Source organism: Atheta coriaria, unplaced genomic scaffold (genome assembly GCF_025399875.1).
Source record: "Atheta coriaria isolate IRGN ID8LTWV9N9 unplaced genomic scaffold, Caltech_Dcor_3.1 hic_scaffold_4_pilon, whole genome shotgun sequence".
Classification (NCBI taxonomy): Eukaryota; Metazoa; Arthropoda; class Insecta; order Coleoptera; family Staphylinidae; genus Dalotia; species Dalotia coriaria.
Genome location: NW_027045446.1, coordinates 1043338 through 1067964, shown reverse-complemented (window position 1 = coordinate 1067964; position 24627 = coordinate 1043338). Strand labels below are relative to the sequence as shown.

Sequence of the window (24627 nt, the reverse complement as noted above, 5' to 3'; positions counted from 1 at the left end):
CCGAAAACACTATTATGCTCAGCATCAAATCCAAGATAAGATAACATTTAAAAAATTTCAAATATAACATGTGCCTACAAAATTTTCCCACACGATTTTCTCGGAAAGTAAAAAAGTTAGAAAAGAACTTTCTTCATTTTGTTCATGTCGTGATAAGGATCTATAAAATGGCAGATTTAGTTTTCCCATTTTCGAAAGTTGACCAAACAGCACTCGAAAAGCATCAAGAGGTTACACTTGACTCTTTGAGGCCTCAAAAAATTAACTTTAAGCTAGAAGAAAATGGAAAACGCTAATCGATTGAGTTTTCCCAGGGGATGAAAGATGTGAAGTCAGTTTTTCGATAAAATCAATATTTCGGAAAATGAGTGGTAAATTCAAAACTGATCAAATAAAACCACCTCTCCGATTTTCCCCAAACTTTCCCAACTGATGTAAAACACGACTAGGAATCCATTAATCTTGGTTTGGTTGCGCTATCTTAATTAGTTTTCAAGTTATTGACCATTTTCAATTATTACATAAGTGTTGCTAAGTAAACATTTTAACATGCTATATAATGTAAAATTTAATTCTACATACGAATATGAAAACCGTTTTTCTTTATCTCTGATGGTTTTCAAGATAAGTGCAAAAAACTGGTTTATTAGTTATCTCTATCATTTTCTAAGCAAAAAAATATTAATTGGAAATTTGAGAATTTTATTATCAATTATTGAAGAACATGAGATTTTACATACTTTATTTTAATAAAATTTTATTCTAAGATAAACCGTTTTGATAATAATCACCCAAACTAAGTCAGGTTTAGTCACCAATTAAATTACAATAAAAATGTCAGTAGGGCCTAAACGGCAAGTGTTATTAAAAAACATGACTAAAATAATCAATGTAGAATTAAATTATTTATCAGAATCCGAAAACAGAACTTGAAAATTCCAATTTTTAATTTCGAACATAAAAAAGAGAAATCTTTTGCCTTTTTTATAACAAAATCTTTTCGTTAAATTTTTTTATGCATTTTTTGTCGTTTTTCAAAAAGGGTGCCATCTTGTAGAGAATTTTGTAAGGATTAAGAATATGTTGTCCTTTTTTCCGTAGCCCTTTTGGTTCGCGAGATAATCGTAATTTAATCTACACATTACAAACAAAACAATTGATAAACTGGGCGCAAGTGAAATGTCAGACACATATAACGTAAACAAATCGAAATTAATATACAATATCAATAGGTAACTTAGTTTAAACTTGTACTTCCTCACATTTCACTCAACAAATGTTCAATATTATCATAATATCTTGACTAGAGGTTGTTGATATTTGCATTTGATGATATTTTGATTTTTAAGCATATTTAAAACAATTATAATCAAATTGTCGATATTATCACATTATAGTTTTTTGAATTCTTAAGAATTTCCTTTGATATCATATATATACATGTAAAATTAAATCCCAAACAATCTCTTACATGTGTAAACTTTGTTAGTTTTGGCATTTGTTGTAAAACTGTCTGGGAGTGAAGTAGATGGAGGTGAATTGTCGCATATCAGACTTGGCTTTAATTTGTTAAAACATTGAGCGCTTAATATTTGGTGAGATGATTGTGATGATTCCCATTCAGACTAGATTGGCGTTTTGCTATGGCGAAAAAACGCGTAGACTCCGTAGAAGAGTCGTGAGTACGCCGGCAAGGGACTCTGCTTCGCCTGCGAGATGCTCTTCAATGGTAGCTGGTGATGTACGATCAATATTGGTACCGACAAGATGGCGGAACGCTCCAGTAACATCATGAACTTTGAGCACAAGATTGCGTGTTTGGAGCGGAGCAGTGGTATGATCAGCTAAATCAGCGCACAGCTCTGTGAGACGCCGAAGAATAGTCAAACACACCGCCAAATGCTCGGGGAGGTCCGGCAGGGTGGTATCGGACATGGCAATCACCAACATCTTACTGGAATGGACCAGTTGGAGTGACTGTGTGGTGAGTTCATCTTTCGCCGTCTGAAAAGAAGTATAAATAGATGAAAACACATAAAACTTTAAAAATAAAACAAAACATTCATCAATGAAACAACCATCAACCAGAAAACTAATAAAAACTTACTTGAAACTTCTCCTCGGACATATGCCGGCCACCTCCTTGCGCTTGAGCACTATGACACTGCGCAGCCACTTGATCTAATCTAGTTAGGAGGCTCGCCATCGCTGCGTCGGTTTTTTGGAGAAGGTTCTCACGACTGGACATGCAGGAGTTGGTCGTGCTGATACGGCTACAACTAACGTCTCTAACATTGGATGCAACTGCAGCTACCACCTGCTGTTGGTGATGATGGTGATGCTGGTAATGCAGATGGTGGCCGTTATTGAGGTCCTTTCTACCGTACTGGTTAACGTTGTTCACGTACTCGGTAGTGGTGGTAGTAATACGGGGACCATCGGGGGAATCTATGGGTATCGCGGTGAACAGTGCACCGCGGCCTACAAAAACGTATGCCGTCAACACCAAAACAACTAACAACCAACCAACAACGAAATAATAATCTAGGTAGTAAATATAACAGAAAACAAAAGCCTACGTACCTAAAAATGGTGATGTAGGTGTACTAACTGCCGTGCAACCCACTTTGACATTACTCTCAGCATCCAAGTCAAGATCATTATACATATTCTTATTGCGTTGAAGGTGTGGCGAGCCAATGCCGGCCGTTCGTACTTCCGGAGTGGTTTTAGTCTGCGACAACGTATTCTTACGACTTCTGAGTACTTCTAATGGCGGTAATGGCGGCAATGGAGGTTTCTTAGGTGGAAGAAACAAATGCGCTTGCCCAAGTTGACTACTGTCATCTGCACGTGGCGGTAATTTAGGTGGAACCTCCTTAGATACCTTAAAGTCTTTAAATGTTGACAACATCGACTGAGACCTCTGTCGTTCCGCGACAGTTTTCGGTGGACGATCGGGAGGTTTTTCCTCAATGGATCCCCGCCGTGGTGGTAATGCAACAACTCCATCATCACTATTCTTATCACCACCACCACCACAACAAGAAAACGTGCCGGTGCCAGCGCTGGCCCGGCGCGGTTTGGGCGGAACTTCCGGACTTTCGCGGATATCCGGCGGCGGAGGGATAATATACGACATTATCTCTTCGGGGGTTAACTCAACAGCAGGCGTGACTTTCAATGTGGGCGGAAGTATTGTCACACTTGCAAGAAACTCCTCCAAGTCTAAATTCTCATGCAACACACCCAATTTGTTCAATTTCTCCATTGAATCAGCAAAAGAATGCGGCGGGACGTCTATAGCGGGAGGTAACGCTCCGTCTAATTCATCAGGAGTTCCAGGGGGAGGCAGCATTGTCAGGTCAATAATATCCGGGTCAAAATATAAATTAACATCATCATTCACCCGCGAGGATTCACTTTGTTTCAATTTTTCTAAATACGCACGCAATTCTTGACTCTCCTGTCCTTGACTTCCACAATTCGTGGAACTATCAGGACTATGCAGACCAAAACTAATGCGTGACTTTCCGCCATTTGCAATTTCACTATCACCGCCATTATTTAAATGCTTGGGGGAATTATGCGGAGTGTAAACTGAATCGTTATCACTCTCAGAGTAATTCACCTCTGATCTTAACATTTCTATCGCTGCATTAGTAAATTGTAGATGTTCAGAATCCTCCTTTGCACCTTTAGCCAATAGTAAAAGAGAGTCACTATGGCGGAGTGTATGCTCTTCAGTTGGGAGACTATCTGTATCGCTTTCAATATCAACAGAAGTCTCCTGCCACTCAGCGCTGGACTTCAACTGCTCGCGTAGAAAATCATTTTTCGCTTCGTAAATCGTCACGTCGCGCTTGATCTCGTTATTCTTCACAATCGAACTGTTCATGTTACTATCAAGACTAAAACCTGTCAGCAGAGGCTTAGATTGCCTTCCCATCGTGTTGTACAACCCATTGGTCTTTCGATTGAGATGTTGATATGTCGGCGGGATTGTAAACATGACACTTTTTACCTGTTGCTGATTCAGATAACTCCACCTATCGGGGACGACCTTGTGCTGGCTTAAATATGGCGGCGCTAAGTCTTCCAAAACTTCAGACTCTTCTTTCTCCACTATGAGATTGTTTTCGGTCGATAAGCGATAGTAACCTTTGAGAACAAGTACTAATTCATTAGCATCACGTTCCTCCAAGGTGACGGAAACAATTTGGTCGTTTTTGAGATGAATACACACATTGTGCATGAGTTCATCTTCGGCACGCACTTCCACACTGCGTATATCTTCAATGTTGGCGATTGGTTGTGGCTAAATAGAAATAAAAACAATTAATCTAATTTAAATCCTCGCTTGTTGATATTTTGTTCAGCATACCACTGAATTGCGTGATCCTGTAATTTGACTAATGCCAAACTTGGGACTAACGAGTATCACTCGCTCCATGACGTCCGCTTTGGGCCCCGCTGAGAAGCACTTGGCTCCGTAGCTCGGTAACTGACTCACAATGTCCAAATAATGAAGTTTTGCCTGTAAGGCAGTTAATTGTTTGCCGGGACCCGCCATAGTCGAGTGCAGTTTAAGGAAATGCGCCACTAATTTCCGCACTTCTTTACGTTTCATTTTCTCGAGTAGTGAAGCGGGCACGAAGCGCTCCAGACCAAACTCACGCCTGAACACGCAAACAATAAATTAATCATGATATCTCAAGTTGAAAAAAAAAAACAAACGAACTTACTCGACAGTTTTAACGGTGAGTTTTGACGCTTGCATGTTATTCGCAAGCGCATGTTGATAGACATGCAGTGCGGCAAGTCGTAGAGCCGTATCGTATTGCAACTCGGGTGCAAATCGCTCCTGAATTACATCATTACAACACTGTGTGAAGAGATAGTCCAGCGCGACAAGGTCTAATTGTGCCAACGCTGCTGCTGATGTCGGAACGTACGCTATCCGATAAAGACAGCGAAGTTTATGCGCGCCGGGACGTGAAGCTATCTATAAAAAACATTATTTTATTTTTATTTCGCATAAAACCCACAAAATGTAAAAACTTACTCGTGCAAGAGTATCAGCCGGATCAAGTAGAGTCAGTTTATTTCGTTTGAGCGATTTGATGTGCTCAACAACCAGACTGAAGTGCTCAGTTGCGCTGAGACATAGTTTCGCCTGCAAGGACGCAACGACATCTTGAACAGTTGTCCACGCGTCATATTTGAACGATTTTGTTTGACCATTCTCCAGAAACACTTTCAAAACATTCGCCATTGGTGCCACGCATAAATCCCCCAAAGAAAACGCTGATGGCTGTGGAAAAACAAGAAAAAATACAATACTAGTTCTTAAAGTAGGTTAGGTTATCTTCGTACCGGAAATAGGGGAGCGCCATTAACGCAGACGCTCTCAGCGAATCGAACACGACTTGGTTTCGTCCGGAGACGCGCTCGTTTGCTCGCTGATAACAGCGTGGACTTGCGAGCGCCGGCCTGTTCCTGTGGCTGACAGACGACTAAACTTACAGTTGAACTACACGCCCGGATCAACGAAATAACATGCTCCCTTGGCGCAATCTTAACATCCTCACCATTCACCTCAATAATCTGGTCACCGGGCAATAACTACCACAAAAATCATTTGATAAAAATAAAAAAATCACTTATGGATTCAAAATGTACCTTATCTACACTAGGTCCACCTTCAGTGACGAACCGCACAATGACGGGTTTCTCTGAGCCGGCAACAAAACCGAAACCCAACGCCGCCGATCGATCCAAGGTGACACTGCGTGGTTCAGGCGCTTCCGACGGGTGGAGAGCCCTCGTCACCGGCATCTCATACGTGGTGGTTTTGTTCACATGGCTGGAAATTTAAACAGATGTCATGCGACAAACATATAATATGATTCAGGAGTTGATGGTAATCTGTGGAAATCAATATGTGCGGTGTGCGGCTATGATGTATGAATACGATGCAATTTGCGCTCGAGTGAGCAAACATTGAAATTGGCAGTCGTGTGCACACAATGCCGGCAAATGTCATCAGCATGCAAACATTGCGTGTTGGGTTGTCTAACCTATATCAATATAACCTAACCTAACTTGATTACTATTGCAACAATCGACTTACTTTATGTAATAGGATCGCCCGGAATCGTCGAGGGCGCGTTCCCATCCGTAGGGTAGTGTGTCCTCGCCGGCGCGCCACGCTTCCGCCGGCGGCAACCACGATGCGGTTTTCGTCACATGGCTGTAAAACAAACAGCGGAAACACATTAAAAAAAGAATTCACTCGATTCACTTTCAGGCGCAAAAAGCAGAGAGCGCGCAGGCGATAAATTTTCAAGTGGCGTCCGGATTGTGCGTAATCCCTGGGACCGGGACCCCAACGGGGGTGCAAAACCACAAAAGTCCACTAAGCAGGTTTCACCGCCATCACCACCACCACAAGAGGCTTTTATTGAATGGCTCTCATTCGATGCTAGACACCATTGTTCGCCGTAAAAGCCCATACAACCCGCACAACCCCTGCGTGTAATAAAATAGTATAAAAGTTTTAATTTTTGCCGAAAATAAAAAATGTTTGTGCGATGAAATCCATGGGTAGGCAGAGAGGTGTTAATCCAATCGAGCGCACACAGCAGCAATATTGCGGTGTGGTGCCGTGCAGGAAACTCCAAGGGGAGTGCTTAAACTGCGATCATTAACGCAACCAACCTCCCTGAATTCCGGGGGTGTTGAGGGGTGGATAATACGCACCTCTGGCGGGCTGGCGGGTATAATTGCATTTACTGATACATGGGATAACGGCCCGGGGACACACTTGCCGTCCTCCTTTCCTCCTTTCCAACTTCCCACTTCCGACATTCAACTTCCGGGCTGGTATTGTTTACAATACTCACGTACAAATTTGCAGAATTAAATAAAACCGGTAAAATATTCAAAAGAAAACGCAGGGTTGTAAAATATGAACACCCACTGTCAGCGGGCGGGAATCAGGAGTAAATTTAACATGGCAGTGGAATTTCCTTGAGACTTGGGACCACAATATATTACGTGCGCAGCATAACGAACTCCCAACCGATTGTCACGACCGCGCACAAATTTTTTCCTATTTTAGATCCAAATTACAAAAAAAGAGGGAAAAAAAACGAAAAATAAAAATGCGGCTATATTTTCCGACGTTCTCATATCGGTTTGATATCAATCACGGCCACCGACAGCGGTGATATTTCACCAACGACAAAAATTACTAAACATGCGCACAGAAAATACAACAGGAAAACAGGAAATACGCGCATGAAAAATTTCAAAAACAAAAAAAATAATATTTTAATTTTCGTAAATAAAAAACATTTTAAACACACTTTACCTAGCGTAGCGCTTAGTTTCCTCCTGTTTGACACTGACGAACCATAAAATTGCACCTACTAGACGCGAGAAACTACCCTAGACTAAGGGTTGTTTACAAATCCCGCGCACAAGCGATGCCTATCAGCGCGCTCGGTGAGATTTGCTGCTTCATAAATCAGGCGCATAAAAACTTTCCGCTTTTGTTGTCGCACGCTAAAATCTAATCCAGGTGACGTACGAACGACTAGGAGAGAGAAAAAAAACCACCCCCACATATCCTCACGCACGTAGAGATTAGAAAAGTTTACGCTTTGTTTTCTCTACAATGAACCATGAACCAAAGCAAAACGAGTTTATTGCTTTTTACTACAGTGACAAAATAAACTTTTCATTCTCAAATTTTTTTGTATTTCAGGTTGTATTTCGAGTAAAACACAATCGTACGGTACTTATTTACAATGTAAAAGTTTCATTCGGAGGGTTTCTTGTGGAATGAATGTTTCACTTGTAGTTTTCTCGTTTAACTCGGAACTTTTCCAATATCCGGGCCGTTTGCTGCGCTCGATTTGGAGGCATTTAGCCATTTAGCAATAAATGTTCACGCTGCGGCAGCGGCAGCAGCGCGTGCGCTTAAAAATTAATCATTTCCTCACCTAAATCGGCCAAGAGATGGAAAATCCCAAACAGTCGAAGAGTGGTGATTAGGCCGTGGACGCTTAATGTACTTTTCTTTACTTCCTCCTCTCTCTCAGACGAGGAAAATTATTTGTCTTCATTATTACTAACGGCGGAGATTTTTCTCCTTTTTTACTCGACACGCAGAACAAAACAAAGCGGAAACAAGTTTTTATTCTACGCGTAAATTTTCAAAAAATCGTAAATTGTGTTCGTATTTATCTAGGCGTTAATTAATTTCCTTTGCCTTGAGGGGCACCGGAAAAAACTTTAAGTTAATTCCGCGCGGGGTCCCCCTGAAGCGAATTTTTCGTAGCACAGAGATGCGTTTTGCTTGGCGCTCGCCTACGCTTTGTTAATTTATATTCCGCGCTGGTGGCGCCGGCCGGAAGAAAGGAAGTTGTGCGACGCGCGACGTGCCCCGGCCGCGCTCGAATCCTTTTTGTTCCGCAAAAGTTCATTATAAGAAGATGCCAGCAGCGTCCACGACTACAATCTCGCAATCGACTTCGAATCTTATTAAAACCTAATTTCAGACGCTGGTATGCACCACATGATACGTAAAAACTAAATTACAAAATGTCGAGTGCTGCAAAATTAATTAAATTAACTCGATGCAAAATGTAGAAAATTTTAGAATATAAGCAAAATGTTTTACTTGTTGTCACCTTGCAGACAGTAAATCGAATCGACGCTAACCGCGGCGCCTCCACCATTGCCAACCCCGCCATAGACGGATTGCAACCATTCACGACTCACGACGGTGTCGAGTGGCACATTTTGTACGAAAGGCGAAACGAGGAAACCGGAATGTGTTATTCATCGTGCGGTTTCGCCTAAATTATAGCTATAGCGCAGGCATTCGAAGGTTTAGAAATTTGAACGCGCGGTTGTTGGTGCTTTTTTCTCTCGCCCTCGTGATGTGCGCGGACGTGCGTACATTCACGTCAGGATGTCAAACAATGTCGATTTATCATGAACATATACGCATATGGATGACAAACAGAAGGCAAACAGGAAAAAAAAAACAAGCAAAAATAAAAACCCACTTTATTCGACAATTGGGGAGGAAAATTTGACTTTGAAGGGCATTTTAGGGTGGTTGGAGGAGTTTTCAAGGGTGTAACGTAATAAATATCAAAAGCGTAACTAATAATGTATAAAATAAAGAAAGAAAAATTTAAATTTGTTTTAAAACTTCGGAGATATGTCAATTTTACATAAAATTTCGTTGAAAATTTGACTTTGAAGGGCATTTTAAGGTGGTTTTAGGAGTTTTTAAGGGTGAAACGTAATAAATATCGAAAAAGTAACTAATAAACTATAAAATAATGAAAGAAAAAAAATGAAATTTGTTTTAAAATTTCGGAGATATGTCAATTTTTCATAAAATTTCGTTGAAAAAAGCTAAAATTTGACTTTGAAGGGTATTTTAAGGTGGTTTTAAGAGTTTTCAAGGGTGAAGCGTAATAAATGTCAAAAAAGTAACTAATAAACTATAAAATAAAGAAAGAAAAAATAAAATTTGTTTTAAAACTTAGGAGATATGTCAATTTTTCATAAAATTTCGTTGAAAAAGAGCTAAAATTTTACTTTGAAGGGCATTTTAAGGTGGTTTTAGGAGTTTTCAAGGGTGATACGTAATAAACATCGAAAAAGTAACTAATAAACTATAAAATTATGAAAGAAAAAATGAAATTTGTTTGAAAATTTCGGAGATATGTCAATTTTTCGTAAAATTTCATTTAAAAAAAGCTAAATTTTGACTTTTACGAGTATTTTAGGGTAGTTATACAACATTTTAAGAATAGAAAATAATAACTATCGAAAGAATAAGTATTAAACTATAAAATAACAAAAGAAAAAATAAAATTACACTAATAATTTCCAAGATATGTCAATTTGTTTATAAAATTCCAAAAGAAAATACCAAAAATCAACTTTAAACCAACTTCAAAACTACTTCTAAGTATTTTTCTAGATATAAATAAAATAAACAAAAAGTATAACTCATTTACAACAACTTCTATCAAAGAAAAACCCTAAAACAACCCTCGAAACATTTTTATTTCCCTTTAAAGAAAAAAAAAAATTCAAGTCACGACGATTTTTACTCCGACCTTTATTTATAGAGTTGACACAAGTTGGCAACTCGTCTTTACCCCCCAGTGACGCGAGCGTAAGCGATTAAATTGCACCCTTGGGTCCCACGCTATGATTTCTTGCGCGCCCCCCAAACCCAAACTTTGCAAAGCAAAAACTGCCAACATAAACGTTTGAACGTGTCACGAATACACAACGCGCCATAAATTTGAATAAATTATATCCAACAAAACAAAACAATCAGCACGACAAGACTGAGCGAGCATTAAAACCAAAACGTCTTAATGCCACTCGACAAACAACAAACAACAAACAACGACTCGGAATTATATTAATCACCTTTTAACGTCGAATTACACTCTGAGTACAATTTCCTGCGCAGCGTGTCACTAAATAATAAATGTATGTGCGTGCTGTTTGTATATAAATTAGTCGGGGGCGGCTGGACGCGTCACGCATGTCGATACATCACAAACGGAATTTGTTGCGCACCGAGAACAAAAAATAATATAAAATGTGGCGTAACCGTAACATGTGGATTATGTAATGTGTTTTAATGTGTTTCCGCTGCATGCGACGCTGTTTCTTTTGTGTACATTTATCTCCGGATTCAGGGAATTTAAATGAATGAGAAAAATATGTGAAATTTAAACGCGGACGGTTTCTATTGATGAATATATTTCGTTAGTTTGTGGTAGTTGGGTAATATCGAGCGAATTTTGTACAGAGTTTAGTGCTAGTGTCATATGTGTGTCGATGACACTGCAAACTCAAATGCGGACAACGCCCGTACTTCGCTTCTCTTCTTCTCTTTTTACGCGTTTTCCACTCGTGTACTCGACGCTTCTAGCGTTTGTAACGTTTATGGTCGCAGGTAGCAGTCAACACAACTTGTGTGTATCAAAGAAGACAAAAAAATCAACAACTTTAGTTGCGTCAAAGGAAAAAAAGTTTGTTTTTTGTTTGTTTTGATTAAAAAAATTGATAATTTGAGTTTGAAGGTCATTTTAGGGTAGTTAAACAATTTTCCAAGGGTAGGACGTAATAAATATCTAAAGAGTAACTATTAAACTATAAAATAATAAAAGAAAAACTAAAATTTCTCTTATAATTTAAGAGATATGCTTTTTTTAATAAAATTTCTGAAAAAAAGTCAGTTAGAAATTAAAATTTGACTTTGAATGTCATTTTAAGACGTTTAAACAATTATTCAAGGGTTAGAAATAATAAATATATAAAGGGTAACTATTAAACTGTAAAATACTAAAAGAAAAACTAAAATATCTTTTATAACTTGGAAAATATGCCAATTTTTTGAAAAAATTACAGAAAATTTTCAATCAAGAGCAAAAATTTGACTCGGGATATTTTGAAGCGTATTTTAATATAGTTTTACAACTGTTCAAGTGTACAAAATAATAAATATTAAAAGAATAACAATTAAAGTACAAAATAATAAAAGAAGAACTAAAATTTCTCCTATAATTTAAGAGATATGCTTTTTTTAATAAAATTTCTTAAAACAAAAGTCAGTTAGAATTTAAAATTTGACTTTGAAGGTCATTTTAAGATGTTTAAATAATTATTCAAGAGTAGGAAGTAATAAATATATAAAGGGTAACTATTAAACTGTAAAATACTAAAAGAAAAACTAAATTTTCTTTTATAATTTGGAAAATATGCCAATTTTTTGAAAAAATTACGTAAAATTTTAAACCAAGAACAAAAATTTGACTTTGAAGGGTATTTTAAAGTAGTTATACCATTGTTCAAGTGTAAAAAATAATGAATATTAAAAGAATAATAATTAAACTACAAAGCAATGAAGGAAAAACTAAAATTTCTCTTATAATTAAAAAGATATGCAATTTTTTAATAAAATGTGAGAAAAAAGTTAACTAAAAACTAAAATTAAACTTTGAAGGTCATTTTAAGGTGATTACACAAATTTTCAAGAGTAAAAAGTAATAAATATCACAAGAATAATAAACAAACTACAAAATAAACCAAAAAAAAACTAAAATTACTCCTGTAAAATATAAATGAGCCGAAATAAACTTTGGGGCGAAGGAAAATCTCATATATCTATTACAACAGGACCATAGTATCCTTCCTGACGTGCCTTGCGTTTGATATATTCCAAATGGAATTTTATATCAACTCTACCCAAGAATAATACCCGGGATTTTTTTATAGCAACATTAAACCTATTTTTACCAAGAGATACAGAATGTTTCTCTCAAAACACAAAACTCCAACTCCATTCGCACTTGTAATGTGTAATGTGTAATCCCTTGGCGCGGTCGAGTACATCGGGACAATCTGTTTAAATTAAGGTCGAATAAATCCTTCCACACGCGCGCGCCCTAGATCAAACCTTCGTCCAATTACGCATCACTGCGACTCCGGCCCTCTTCAAAGCGAATGCAAACCGAATGTCAATGTCGCAACTCGTTTGACCGAATAATATTTTTACGCTAAGTGTACCATACTAGAGCATTTAATTCGGGCTAATAAACGTTACGGATGGCGGTGGGTGGGCGCGAAATGACTCGGCATAGGAAGCGACGTTAATGGCATGCCGAGGGTTAAGTAGCTGCACTCAGTTTCGTATTAATTACTTACTCACGTCCCTAGTGTACCAAAGTGTAAGTGCACAAAACTCACGAATGGAAAATTAATCAATTAGAAGGCATACAATGTTGTTAAACATTGATTTTGCAAATTGTTGGGACTGGTAAATGAGAAAATGAGAAACCGCAAATGAATATTAATTTAGCGGGAAAATTTGACTTTGAAGGATATTTTAAGGTGGTTGTATAACATTTTCAGGGTAAAAAGTATTAAATATCTAAAGAATAACAATTAAACTATGGAATAATGAAAGAAAAACTAAAATTGCTCTTATAATTTAAGAGATATGCAATTTTTAATAAAATTTTAGAAAAAAAGTTAATTAAAAACTAAAATTTGACTTTGAAGTAAATTTTAAGGGTGTAGGACGATTTTTAGAGGGTGAAACGTAATAAATATCAAAAGAGTAACTATTAAACTACATAATAATGAAAGGAAAATCAAAATTACTCTTATAATTTAAGAGATATGCAATTTTTAATAAAATTACAGAAAAAAGTTAATTAAAAATTAAAATTTGACTTTGAAGGCCATTTTAAGGTAATTGTACAACTTTTCAAGTGTAAAATGTAATAAATATCAAAAGAATAACAATGAAACTACAAAATAATGAAAGAAAAGGTAAAATTGCTCTAAGAATTTAAAAGATATGCAATTTTTTTACTAAAATCTCAGGAAAAAGCGAATAAAAAATTAAAATTTGATTTTGAAGGGTATTTTAAAGGTAATTGGGCAATTTTTAGGGGTAAAATGTAATGAATATTGAAAGAGTGACAATTAAACAACAAAATAACGAAAGAAAAACTAAAATTACTCTAATAATTTAAGAGATAGGCAGTTTTTAATAAAATTTCAGAAAAAAGATAATTAAAATTTTACTTTGAAGGGCATTTTAAAGATATTAGGCAATTTTTAGGGGGTAAAATGAAATAAATATAGAAAGAGTAACAATTAAACTACAAAATAATGAAAGAAAAACTAAAATTACTCTTATAATTTAGGAGATAATTTACGTCAAATTATTGATTAAATTTCATTTTAAAAAAAGTGATTTGGAATATAAAATTTTGTTGTACGTATTTTCTCAAGTAAAAAGTAATAAATTTGAAAGAATAACAATTAAATTATAAAATAATAAAAGAGAAACTAAAATTCATAATATTAAACGAATATTAAATATTGATTTTCCACCCAGTCGGTCACAGAAAAACTAAAAGAAAAAAAAAGTAAAAACGAATAAAATAAAAGTGCGGCGCGTTAAAAATTTTTCTCGCAATTAAATTCTTTTCCGCCCTAAACTCCCGTTTTAGCAAACACGTTTTATGAGCGAGCGGGACATGCATTACGATCGCATTAATGCAGCGCGCATCGACCGACACAACTGTACATCGGCGCGCGCGGAATGTCAGTCAAAATGGAAATTTAAATACACGCCGTGTTCAATGTTGAATGTACGAGTATGTGTGTGTGTTTGTGTACGAGTACAGCGCGCGCACTTAGCATGATGGCGCTGGTTGAAAGTCCCGCTTTAGCTTTTTAGCCGGTTGGCCGATGTTGGCGCAATTGTTTAAATGCACGCCTCGTTACGCCATGAATCATCGACATCGACACTTTGTGTGGGTGACCATCGCACGTATTCCCATTAAATTCAACGCGTGTATAATGATCACATTTTCGGTCAATCCAAAAATCTAATAATCCGCACGTAGAACGCGAGGATTCCGGAGAAGTACCACCCCGTCTGTTTTTACTCCAAGCGTCAACTAACGACGTTAATAGAGCAATTCGGAAAATGGGGAAAATGTTTCGCCGCACGTCGACCCTGTTTTATTAACGCGACGCAAAGTAGCTCGACGCTCTCCCCCGTCTGTTCACTTCGAACAAAATAAAGAAGCTTACGAACAGGAAGCGCACATATCCCGGCGCGCTCTCCCAGTTGGGGATGACTTGGATGTCTGAACGAGTGTAAGACTGAAGGAGATTGAGAGCCAGATGCGTTTCGTTTCGTTTCCTTTCCCCGTGGCTCTTGGATCTGGGATAATCTTTTCTGCGTCTGTAGGGACTTCTTTACGGACGCCGTGAAAAGTCAAGTCTTCTCGGCGCGCGCGCTAAATGAAATGTAATTTTGACGTGGAGGCGGGCGGATTATTGCGATGATTAATGTATGCCACGAGGAGATGTATGAGGGTTCACACATGTTTAATCAGTATTCATTAATAACATTCTCGGGAGGAGAAAAATATTAATTTGGGTAATACCGAGTGATTCAGAAAGACAAATGTTATTTTTAGAGGGTTTCTGGGTGGTTTTAGGGTCTGTAAAATGTCAAAACTTAAAGAAGAGCTCTTTATCTTACAAAAAGTGAAAAGAAAATTAGGAAAGTACCAATAGTTTAAAAGATACAGAGTGTTTTGTAAAGAAATCGCACGTTTTATTGCAAAATATCATTTTCAGTTGCTCCCGAGTGTTTCTCGATGGTTTTAGGGTCGGTAAAATGTCAAAACTCAAAGAAGAGCTCTTTATCTTACAAAAATTAAAAAGAAAATAAGAATGGTACTAATAGTCTAAAAGATACAGAGTGTTTTGCACGCCAAATTAATATTTATTGTAAAATGTCATTTTTAGAGTGTTTCTCAATGGTTTTAGGGTCTGTAAGATCTCAAAACATAAAGAAGAAGTCTTTATCTTATAAAAAGTAAAAAGAAAATTAGAAAGGTGCTAGCAGTTTAAGAGATACAGAGTGTTTTGTAGCGCAAATGCACATCTCATTGTAGAAATGTGAAAATTACTAACAAATTCATTAAAATTAATTTTCTAGAATGCTGTGAACACACTATATACAATAATCTACCAAAACTACCATTAATACAAGAGATACAGGGTGTACCAGAAAGAATATTTGCAAAAAAAAAATTAAAAGCCATAAACTAACAAAAAACTTAAATAATTTAAATAATAGCACTATAAATAAACACTATCAGAATACTACAATCAATGTAAAATATACAAGGTGTATCAGATAGAAAATCAAATAAATTTCTACAATAAAATCCAAATTTCCAGCCAAACTCAAATTAAATGTTAACCAAAAATAGATCAATCGATTACAAGCATTCCCATTGTAAGTTCGTGGAAGCGGAAAAAGCCCTGAGGTGAGCAACCCCAAGTCAATAAAATCCCCGAGAGCACTGGAGCCTGAACGACACTTTGCGGTGATGTTACACTGATAAACGTCTGCCCGAGCAACTTCTAATTACCCCGCGCTTACATCACGTAAATCTGAGTTTTCCTTTACTTTAGCATCAGCTGGCCCCAGAGCACGAGAGGCAGGAAAAGCGAATTGAAGAGGGTGAAGCACACTCGCCGCTATTGAGTTTTGCACACGTGGCCAATTTGAATTCGGAAAATCTATCGCAGCTGGATGAAGTAAAGGTGCACAGCGGCGAACTCCGCGGGTCATATTTGTCAAGGGTGGTTCCGCCTGCAAGTGACACGCATTCTCAAACAGCCATTAATCGCAGGCCCACAAGCTCCACGCATAACTGTACGTCATGTGCCGTTTTCATGTCAGGCATTGCATAATGTACTAGTAGGAGGGAAAATTTACTCAAAAAGTCAAAAATGTGAAAATTTTGGTCCCCAAATATGTCTACCGGAAGTTAGGTTAGATTTTTGTTAGTTTTTGATATTTTCCCGCCAAAATATTCGAAAAATTTGGTCCCAAAATGTCCACCGGAAGTCAGGTTAAATTTTTTGGGTTTTTTTGATATTTTCCCGCCAAAATATTCAAAAAATCTTGGTCCCAAAATGTCTACCAGAAGTTAGGTTAGATTTTGATCAGTTTTTGATATTTTCCCGCAAAAATATTCGAAAAATATTGGTCCCAAAATGGCTCCCGGTAGTTAGGTTCGATTTTGATAAGTTTTTCATATTTTCCCGCCAAAATATTTAAAAAATGTTGGTCCCAAAATGTCTACCGGAAGTTAGGTTAAATTTTGATTAGTTTTTGATATTTTCCCGCCAAAATATTCAAAAAATCTTGGTCCCAAAATGTCTACCGGAAGTTAGGTTAGATTTTGATGAGTTTTTGATATTTTCCCGCCAAAGTATTCAAAAAATCTTGGTCCCGAAATGTCCACCGGAAGTTAAGTTAGATTTCTGTGAGGTTTTTCATATGTTTCCACCTAAATATTCGATAAATGTTGGTCCCAAAATGTCTACGGGAAGTTAGGTTAGATTTTGATGAGTTTTTGATATTTTCCCGCCAAAATATTCAAAAAAAAATTGGTCCCAAAATGTCTACCGGAAGTTAGGTTAGATTTTGATGAGTTTTTGATATTTTCCCGCCAAAATATTCAAAAAATCTTGGTCCCAAAATGTTTACCGGATGTTAGGTTCGATTTTGATGGGTTTTTGATATTTTCCCGCCAAAATATTCAAAAAATGTTGGTCCCAAAATGTCCACCGGAAGTTAGGTTAGATTTTTATGGGTTTTTGATATTTTCCCGCCAAAATATTCGAAAAATGTTGGTCCCAAAATGTCTACCGGAAGTTAAGTTAGATTTTAATGCTTTTTGAATATTTTCCCGCCCAAAATATTCGAAAAAATCTAAAAATATCCATAAAACCCATGTCTTGAGATGAGTGACGTTAAAGTAATCCCCCGACGACATTTTACGAGAAATAATTTAATCGTACGAATGGGGGAAAGTAGCGATAACGAAAAAATGCGAACCGTCTGTTTCTTTCCACCATTTCGCGCACGAAATGGAATCTCATCATCCCTTATTATATTTATATCCCCTGCAAGTGTTACGACACCCATCAACTATAGTAGGATACAATTTATAGAATAATTTATCGAAGCTCCTGCTCGAATAATGTTTGTCGATTTGAGTTTAGTTGTGAAAATCACAAAGTCTGCGAGAGGAAACTTAAACGGCTGGTAAAGTGAGAGTCAAAGGATGTTGGAGGGGTTCACCGCAAAGCACTCGGAGAGGGTGGAAATTATACCGTCGCATTCTTGCCCACCCGCAAATAGTTATCTGCTTCTCATCTTTTCGAGGCGCATCTCAAACAAGATGAAGCTTTCCGGAGAGACGAAATGTAATATCGTTTTTCTCCACCACCACCATCGCGCAGCATCGCGCAGCAGCAGCCAGATACAGTACGAGAATTATGAGTATGAAAGCTCGGACGGCCGGAAGTTCGAATCCAGTTTGCAGCGATGAGCAATGTTTATACAGCTCGATGAAAATTGCAAATTTCGCGCTGTACACGCAAACATTGCGTCAGCCATCTAAATTTCATCTCGAATTGGAGACGCCACCCCTCAACACTCGCAAACTCAAAGGAACGGGAGGAAATATTAGATACGTAGATTGTATTTACAATTCTAGCTTCGAATTGCATTCTCAGCAAATATATAAATGTTTTCCGGATAAAAAATTGAATTTTGAATACAGAAAACTGCAATACAAATGTTAATTAACTAAATACAAAGTGTTTTATGAAGAAAATATCAAAAATAAAATCAAAACTTAAAAAATAGCTCTTTATCTTATAAAAAGTGAAAAGAAAATTAAAAAGGTACTAATAGTTTAAAAGATACAGAGTGTTTTGTATGCAAAATGCATATTTTATTGTAAAATGTCATTTTCAGAGGCTCCAGAGTGTTTCTCGATTGTTCTAAGTCGGAAAAATGTCAAAACTTAAAGAAGAACTCTTTATCTTACAAAAACTAAAAAGAAAATTGAAAAGGTACTAATAGTTTAAAAGATACAGAGTGTTTTGTACGCCAAATGCGCATCTAATTGAAAAATGTGTGTTTCTGTTGTTCCCGAGTGTTTCTCGATGGTTTTATGGTCGGCAAAACATCAAAACTTAAAGAAGAACTCTTTATCTTACAACAATTAAAAAGAAAATTGAAAAGGTAGTAATAGTTTAAAAGATACAGAGTGTTTTGTACGCAAAATGCATATTTTATTGTAAAATGTCATTTTCAGTGGCTCCAGAGTGTTTCTCGATTGTTTTAGAGTCGGCAAATTATCAAAACTTAAAGAAGAACTCCTTATCTTACAAAAACTAAAAAGAAAATTGAAAAGGTACTAATAGTTTAAAAGATACAGAGTGTTTTGTACGCAAAATGCATATTTTATTGTAAAATGTCATTTTCGGTTGCTCCCGAGTGTTTGTCGATGGTTTATGGGTGAACAAAATATCAAAATTTAAAGAAGAACTCTTTATCTTACAAAAACTAAAAAGAAAATTAGAAAGGTACTAATAGTTCAAAAGATTCAGAGTGTTTTTTAAGAAAATGCAATTCTCATTCCAGAAATGTGAGAAATACTAATAAATTCACAAAAATTAATTTTTTAGAGTGCTGTGAACAAATACTATCAGAAAATCTACCAAAAGTACCATTAATAAAAGAAATACAGGGTGTACCAGAAAGAATATTTGTAAATAAAAATAATTTTAAGGTATTAACAGCCATTTAATGGCCAAAAACTAACAAAAACCTCAAATAATTCCAAAATAGCGACAGGTACAACCCAAATTATTCCAAATAATGAAAAAGTGTACAAAAACACCTCAGGTAAACCCAAAATTTCCGTCCCCGGGGGAACTCTGCCAAAAATTATAAGCAAAAAACATAAACTCGTTCTGTTTTTGATATCGAACGTTTCTAATTAAAACTTTTCGCCGAAATTACGTGTGGCACCAGGGAGGGAAGTTTCATTATTTAATTATCTAATCAGTGCGCGGCGACACGCGCCTGCGCCTCGTCTTCTCGCACTTCCCCAGCGTATTAAGATTTGAATTTTAAATTTAACTCGCACACAACACGAAATATTTAATATGCGCGATGAGGAAAGCCGAGTAATTAAATAATAAGTACCCGAAATAAGAAAATTACGTTTTCGGCAAAGCAATTAAAAGTTGGGCGGAATTTTCTATGCACTTACTTGCAATAATAAAGTCGGCCATCTTTGTTGACATGCACAGTCCATCCAGGCGCCGGTGCATAGTCAAGCATATGTGCTCTGGCCTCAGCATGCCCGAGACCATTGAAAATACTCGCTGCCTTGCCGACACTGCCGCCTCCCGAGTGCCCGGTGGCGGCCAACGTCGGCACAGCCGCCTGCGCCGCCTGTGCTTGTAAGAGCATTACGCACACGCCGCTTCACACGCTGAAAATGAAAATCTAATTTTAGTCTTGTACACATGTTAATAATTATGTCGCCAAAGACTAAAAGCAGGCTTTGTGAAGCGGATGGAAATCGGAAAAGGGAAGGCCACATCGATGAGGATTTCACGCACGATTGCATTATTTTTACACCCATGCACACATTATATATACAACAAAATTTGTTTATACACTTTGTAGAAGTTAAAATCAAACTGAAACTTTCATAGTGAATAATTCTTAGAGTTTTTGTTCAATTTTTCTAAATTTAGTGTCAAATTAAAGAGAATTTCATAATATTTTAAATAGTATAAAAATTTATAAATTTAGATATTTCTACAGGGTGTTAAAGGCAAAAATATTAAATTTTGTCATAAAAATTACGATTTTTCTACTTTTTCAACAAAATTATTAATAATTCACGAATAAATTATTCCATTTAACTACTTTAAGTGTCAAATTAAAAGCAATTTAATTATTTATCACTGTTACTACTAATTTAATAATTTTTAATGTTTTTTCAACGAAAAAAATCCATTTAAAGTAAAAAAATATCAAAATTTTGCACTAAAATTCAAATAATTCCAAAATAGCAACTTATATTATCAAAAATATAATAAATATTTAAAATAAATTCAAAAACACTCAAAATAAACTCAAAATTTTGTTCCCCAGTAAATTCTACCAAAAATTACACGCAAAAAACAAATTTTTTACACTTTGTAGAAGAAGTCAAGTTATTATGTTACCATGGGAACTTGAGGCTTGATGATGACAATAGCGCAACCGGAATTGTTTCGACTAATAAAAATGTGTAACAGTGTAACTGAGCGACTGAGCGTAACTTAATCCACGAGTATGCTATGCGTATAGTAGTATTTCGTTTGTTTTTCGTTGTTGTTGTGTTGTGCGGTGTATTCCGCTACTTTCTCTTCTAACTTTTAACTTAACACCAGGTGTGTTGGATACTGCAGCGGACACTCCTGCTGCTGCTGGAAAGTCGCCGGCGGTGGCAATACTTTCGCGATCAAAGTACAATAATATCAGACATCAGGTATTAACAATATCGACAGAAACACATACGAATTACGAGTACGAATACATTTTAAACTTGACCTCTCAGTTTAAAGTCCTGTAATTTTATTCGTACAGGTGTAAAATTACTTGTTTCAATTTTATTTCATTTATTTGTTTATATTCTACTATTTTATATGTATTTTTGTGAAGTTTTTATGTTTTTAATTGGGAAAATACGAGTTTTATAAAAAAATATCAAGTTTTTTCTTGGATTTGTTTAGTAAAATGTTAATAACTTTGTGATTTTTGTTTAAACATTTATAAATTTTATATACAATTAAAAAGTAGTAAAAGACGAATAAAATGATATCAAATTTATGTTTCTGCATTGCTTCTACAGGGTGTTATAAGCAAAAATAATAAATTTTGCAATAAAAATAAAATTTTAGACTTTTTTAACAAAATTATAAATAATTCCCGAACGTGTTGTTCAATTTTACTCATATATCATTCAAAATAAAGATAATTAAATTACTTAACACTACAACTACTAATTTATACGTTTTTCATGCCGTACCTCACAAAAAAATTGATTTCAATGATAAAAACGATATTGTTTCAGTAAAACGGCTGTAAAACTAAGTAATTCTATACTCTGCGATATTTTTACAAGTAATTTAAGCAAAAACAGAGTAATATGAACTTTTCCAGCAATTCCCTGCGCGCATAAAGCGCAAATTTAACATAAACTCGGCTAAAATAATAAGATTTAACTCGATTCCAATTTCAAGCTCGAGCTGCGCTCTGAGTCTGGGGGCAAACTGTGGGGTTGCCACCGCACTGCGTCGACTTTCATCTAATTATAAATAACAGGTACACCTAAACGCGCCGGAAAATAGAAGCGTCAACAACATCTTCGTCTTTGCGTCCCTCCGCTGCGCCGCCGCTCATCCGCGTTATATATTTAGACCGAAAGTGCACATTTACCAAATTAAATATGGAACCAGCGCGACAATTTCGTAAATTGTAGCTGGTGAGAATCCAGTCGTGACGACGAAATAATAAAAATACGCGCACGGCGTAATAAATCACATCGGAGAGGCTGGTAGGGTTGTAAAACCAACTTGGGGAGTTTGTGGGTGGTTGGAAAGTGTAGCGGCGGGGAGACGAGCGAAGGGACTATACTTACGCACCCGGTCGACCCTGGTGAACCCCGCAAACTAAAGCCGCCACTATTAATAATATCACTGCGGTACTGCGCCACCTTGGGTGGATTTTACCATCTTTTATTTTATTTGCTGCAGGCGACATTTTCATTTTCTCACGGCGCTATTTCTATTTTTATTTTAAGTGATTACAAATTGTCATCATCCAGACTTGCATTTTTTTTTTCATTTAATGCTTTGTAACTTCCATAAAAATTAATTTATTAAATTGAACTAATGATCATTTAATTCGTAATTAAATTAGCTATAAACTGAGATATTTCCCAATTTTCTAGTTTAATTCTATTAAAAGTTATACGATTGCAAAGTTGCCAAAGAAAAATTCTTCGAGTAGCGAAATTTTAAATCTGATTTTTCTCATTTAAACTCTTGTAACTCCTTAAAAATTTGATGAAAATCTTTGAGACAAAAACAATATAATTCTCAATTAAATTAACTATAAATTGAGATATTCCCCAAAATCCTAACATAATCCTATGAAAAGTTACAGGATTGCAAAATTGCAAAACAAAAATTCTTCGAGTAGCGTAGTTTTAAACCTGATTTTTCTCATTTAAACTCTTGTAACTCTTTAAAAATTTGATGAAAATCTTTAAAACTAAAACAATATAATTCACAATTAAATTATCTATAAATTGAAATATTCCCCAAAATCCTAACATAATTCTATAAAAAGTTACAGGATTGCAAAGTTGCATAACTAAAATTCTTAAAATAGCGTAATTTTAAACCTGCTTTTTCCCATTTAAAGTCTTGTAACTCCCTAGATACTTGATAAAAACTTTTTAGTCAAAAACAATATAATGCCCAAAGAAATTATCTTCAAATTAAGATATTCCCCCATATTCTAAGACTGTTCTCTCAAAAGTTATCCGATCGCAAAAAACGCGCGACAAAAAACTTTAAACTTCTGTGCCTAGCTGTGAGTGCAGACTTCCACTTACACCCCAATTACTCAATAACTCCAAATTGTACACACTCAACTAAACTCAACGTTTATTCTCCATTAAATTACCTTTCCAGAGAGACATTACAGAATATTCTGCGAGTACTTGCCCCAGACTTATACACACAACAAAAAACACTTCACGATGAAAAAAAAAAACTCAGTCTATAAGTTTTTAGGCACGTCTGGTTCTGGTGTCTGCATGACTTTGAGTCTTATCACAATATTGATTTGTAATAGATGCAGACATTAGATCAACGCTTGTGTTTTTGCACGTCTACAGAATCTGGACGCCAAGTGTTACCTTTCACTTTTGTGCAGCACAACCTGCATATTAAAGTGTCTTATTCTGCTTTAATTGCGCATTTTCAAGCGTCCTGCAAGTGCAGGAGTAATGACCACCGAGCGTGTTGCAGTTGCAGGCGATTGTTGTGTCGTTGTTATAAAGACATAAATGAAAATGAACTCAGCACTCCGCACTCGGCGCGCGCGGATGTGACCTCCGCAGATTGAATACATTGAATAACAAATAAGCCCACAATGAAATCATCCAACAACAAACACAAACTGCATAATATTTAATGAATTATTACCTGTGGAAATCAACGCTCTGTGTGTGTTTATGGCCGTGAATAAATCCAACATCCATTTAATACCAACGCGCGCAAAACAATCACACGGATGATAACAAACAAAACAAAACAAGTGTCGATCGGGCGTGCATCATTTACCTCACGTTTTTTCTATCGTACGTTGGATTGTTTGGCACGAAGAGACACGCGACTACACGGCGCGACGCGTACGCACAGACTGGCCGTGCAGGAATATACTTCTTACTCTTGCAGGTCGTGCAGGAGAATTAAATGCAATAACAATACACGTAGCGCCATCTGTGGGCAAATGGTGAGACTAAAATAGGTTTACTGTTATGTAAAGTGATGAAAACCCAAGGAAAAATCAATCTGTTGGTTGGTACTGATGAAAAACAGAAGAAAATTCATTCTAGAACAAAAAATTAATATAATTAACAACAGTTGCAGTCGTCACGAACAATAAATGAGCAGTTTTTGATAGTTTTCAATAATATGCATGTATGATGAAGGAAAATGCGTTTCTGGGATTTTTAGATGCAGAAAAAGACCTATTTCGACAGTGTACACTATTGTCCGTGATAGAACATGTACACAAGACGATGTCAAAGGAATCAAAGGCCTGAAAGGCATCAAAGATTTCATCGTCACCAAACGAGATGGACCAATGGAAATTCGTCGACAAAAATGTGTACAAGTCACAAACAGCAACAAAATACCTGTTAGACAACAAAAAACAGTCAGGATATACAGAGTGATCACATAAATTAAAATAATTAAACTATAAAACTTACCAAAAATGCAAAAAACATGATTTTTGCAACTGAAACCATAAAATTTCTTACTTTTACTAAATATATTAATATTTTATTACACCAGACTCTTTTATAA

General features: G+C 36.2%; 1 protein-coding gene across 3 annotated transcripts; it reads right to left on the bottom strand.

Moving 5' to 3' along the window:
• Nucleotides 1-1140: 1140 nt before the first annotated feature.
• On the bottom strand, nucleotides 1141-24028 carry LOC135791279 (uncharacterized). Of its 3 annotated transcripts, XM_065301640.1 has the most exons (12): nucleotides 23878-23933; nucleotides 23740-23756; nucleotides 19737-19961; nucleotides 6134-6253; nucleotides 5683-5866; nucleotides 5377-5625; nucleotides 5066-5314; nucleotides 4746-5005; nucleotides 4385-4679; nucleotides 2584-4318; nucleotides 2108-2481; nucleotides 1141-2004 (listed from the first exon to the last, which is right to left on the bottom strand). In XM_065301640.1, the coding sequence occupies exons 3-12, from the start codon at nucleotides 19937-19939 to the stop codon at nucleotides 1642-1644; spliced, it is 4032 nt and encodes a 1343-aa protein (XP_065157712.1). In that variant the 5' UTR covers nucleotides 19940-19961; nucleotides 23740-23756; nucleotides 23878-23933; the 3' UTR covers nucleotides 1141-1641. The 3 variants fall into 3 exon arrangements, with proteins under 3 accessions (XP_065157712.1, XP_065157713.1, XP_065157714.1); XM_065301641.1 differs by lacking the exon at nucleotides 23740-23756 and having other exon boundaries at nucleotides 23878-23927; XM_065301642.1 differs by lacking the exon at nucleotides 2108-2481 and having other exon boundaries at nucleotides 1840-2004; nucleotides 23740-24028.
• Between the last annotated feature and the right edge of the window lie 599 nt (nucleotides 24029-24627).

Excerpts from the sequence above, each read along its gene's own strand:
- LOC135791279 (XM_065301640.1), bottom strand. The coding sequence starts at position 19,939 with ATGCTCTTACAAGCACAGGCGGCGCAGGCGGCTGTGCCGACGTTGGCC. Across the intron at positions 5,006-5,065 it reads CGGCTGATACTCTTGCACGA|ATAGCTTCACGTCCCGGCGC; the intron begins GTAAGTTTTTAC and ends TGTTTTTTATAG. Across the intron at positions 4,319-4,384 it reads CAGGATCACGCAATTCAGTG|CCACAACCAATCGCCAACAT; the intron begins GTATGCTGAACA and ends ATTTCTATTTAG.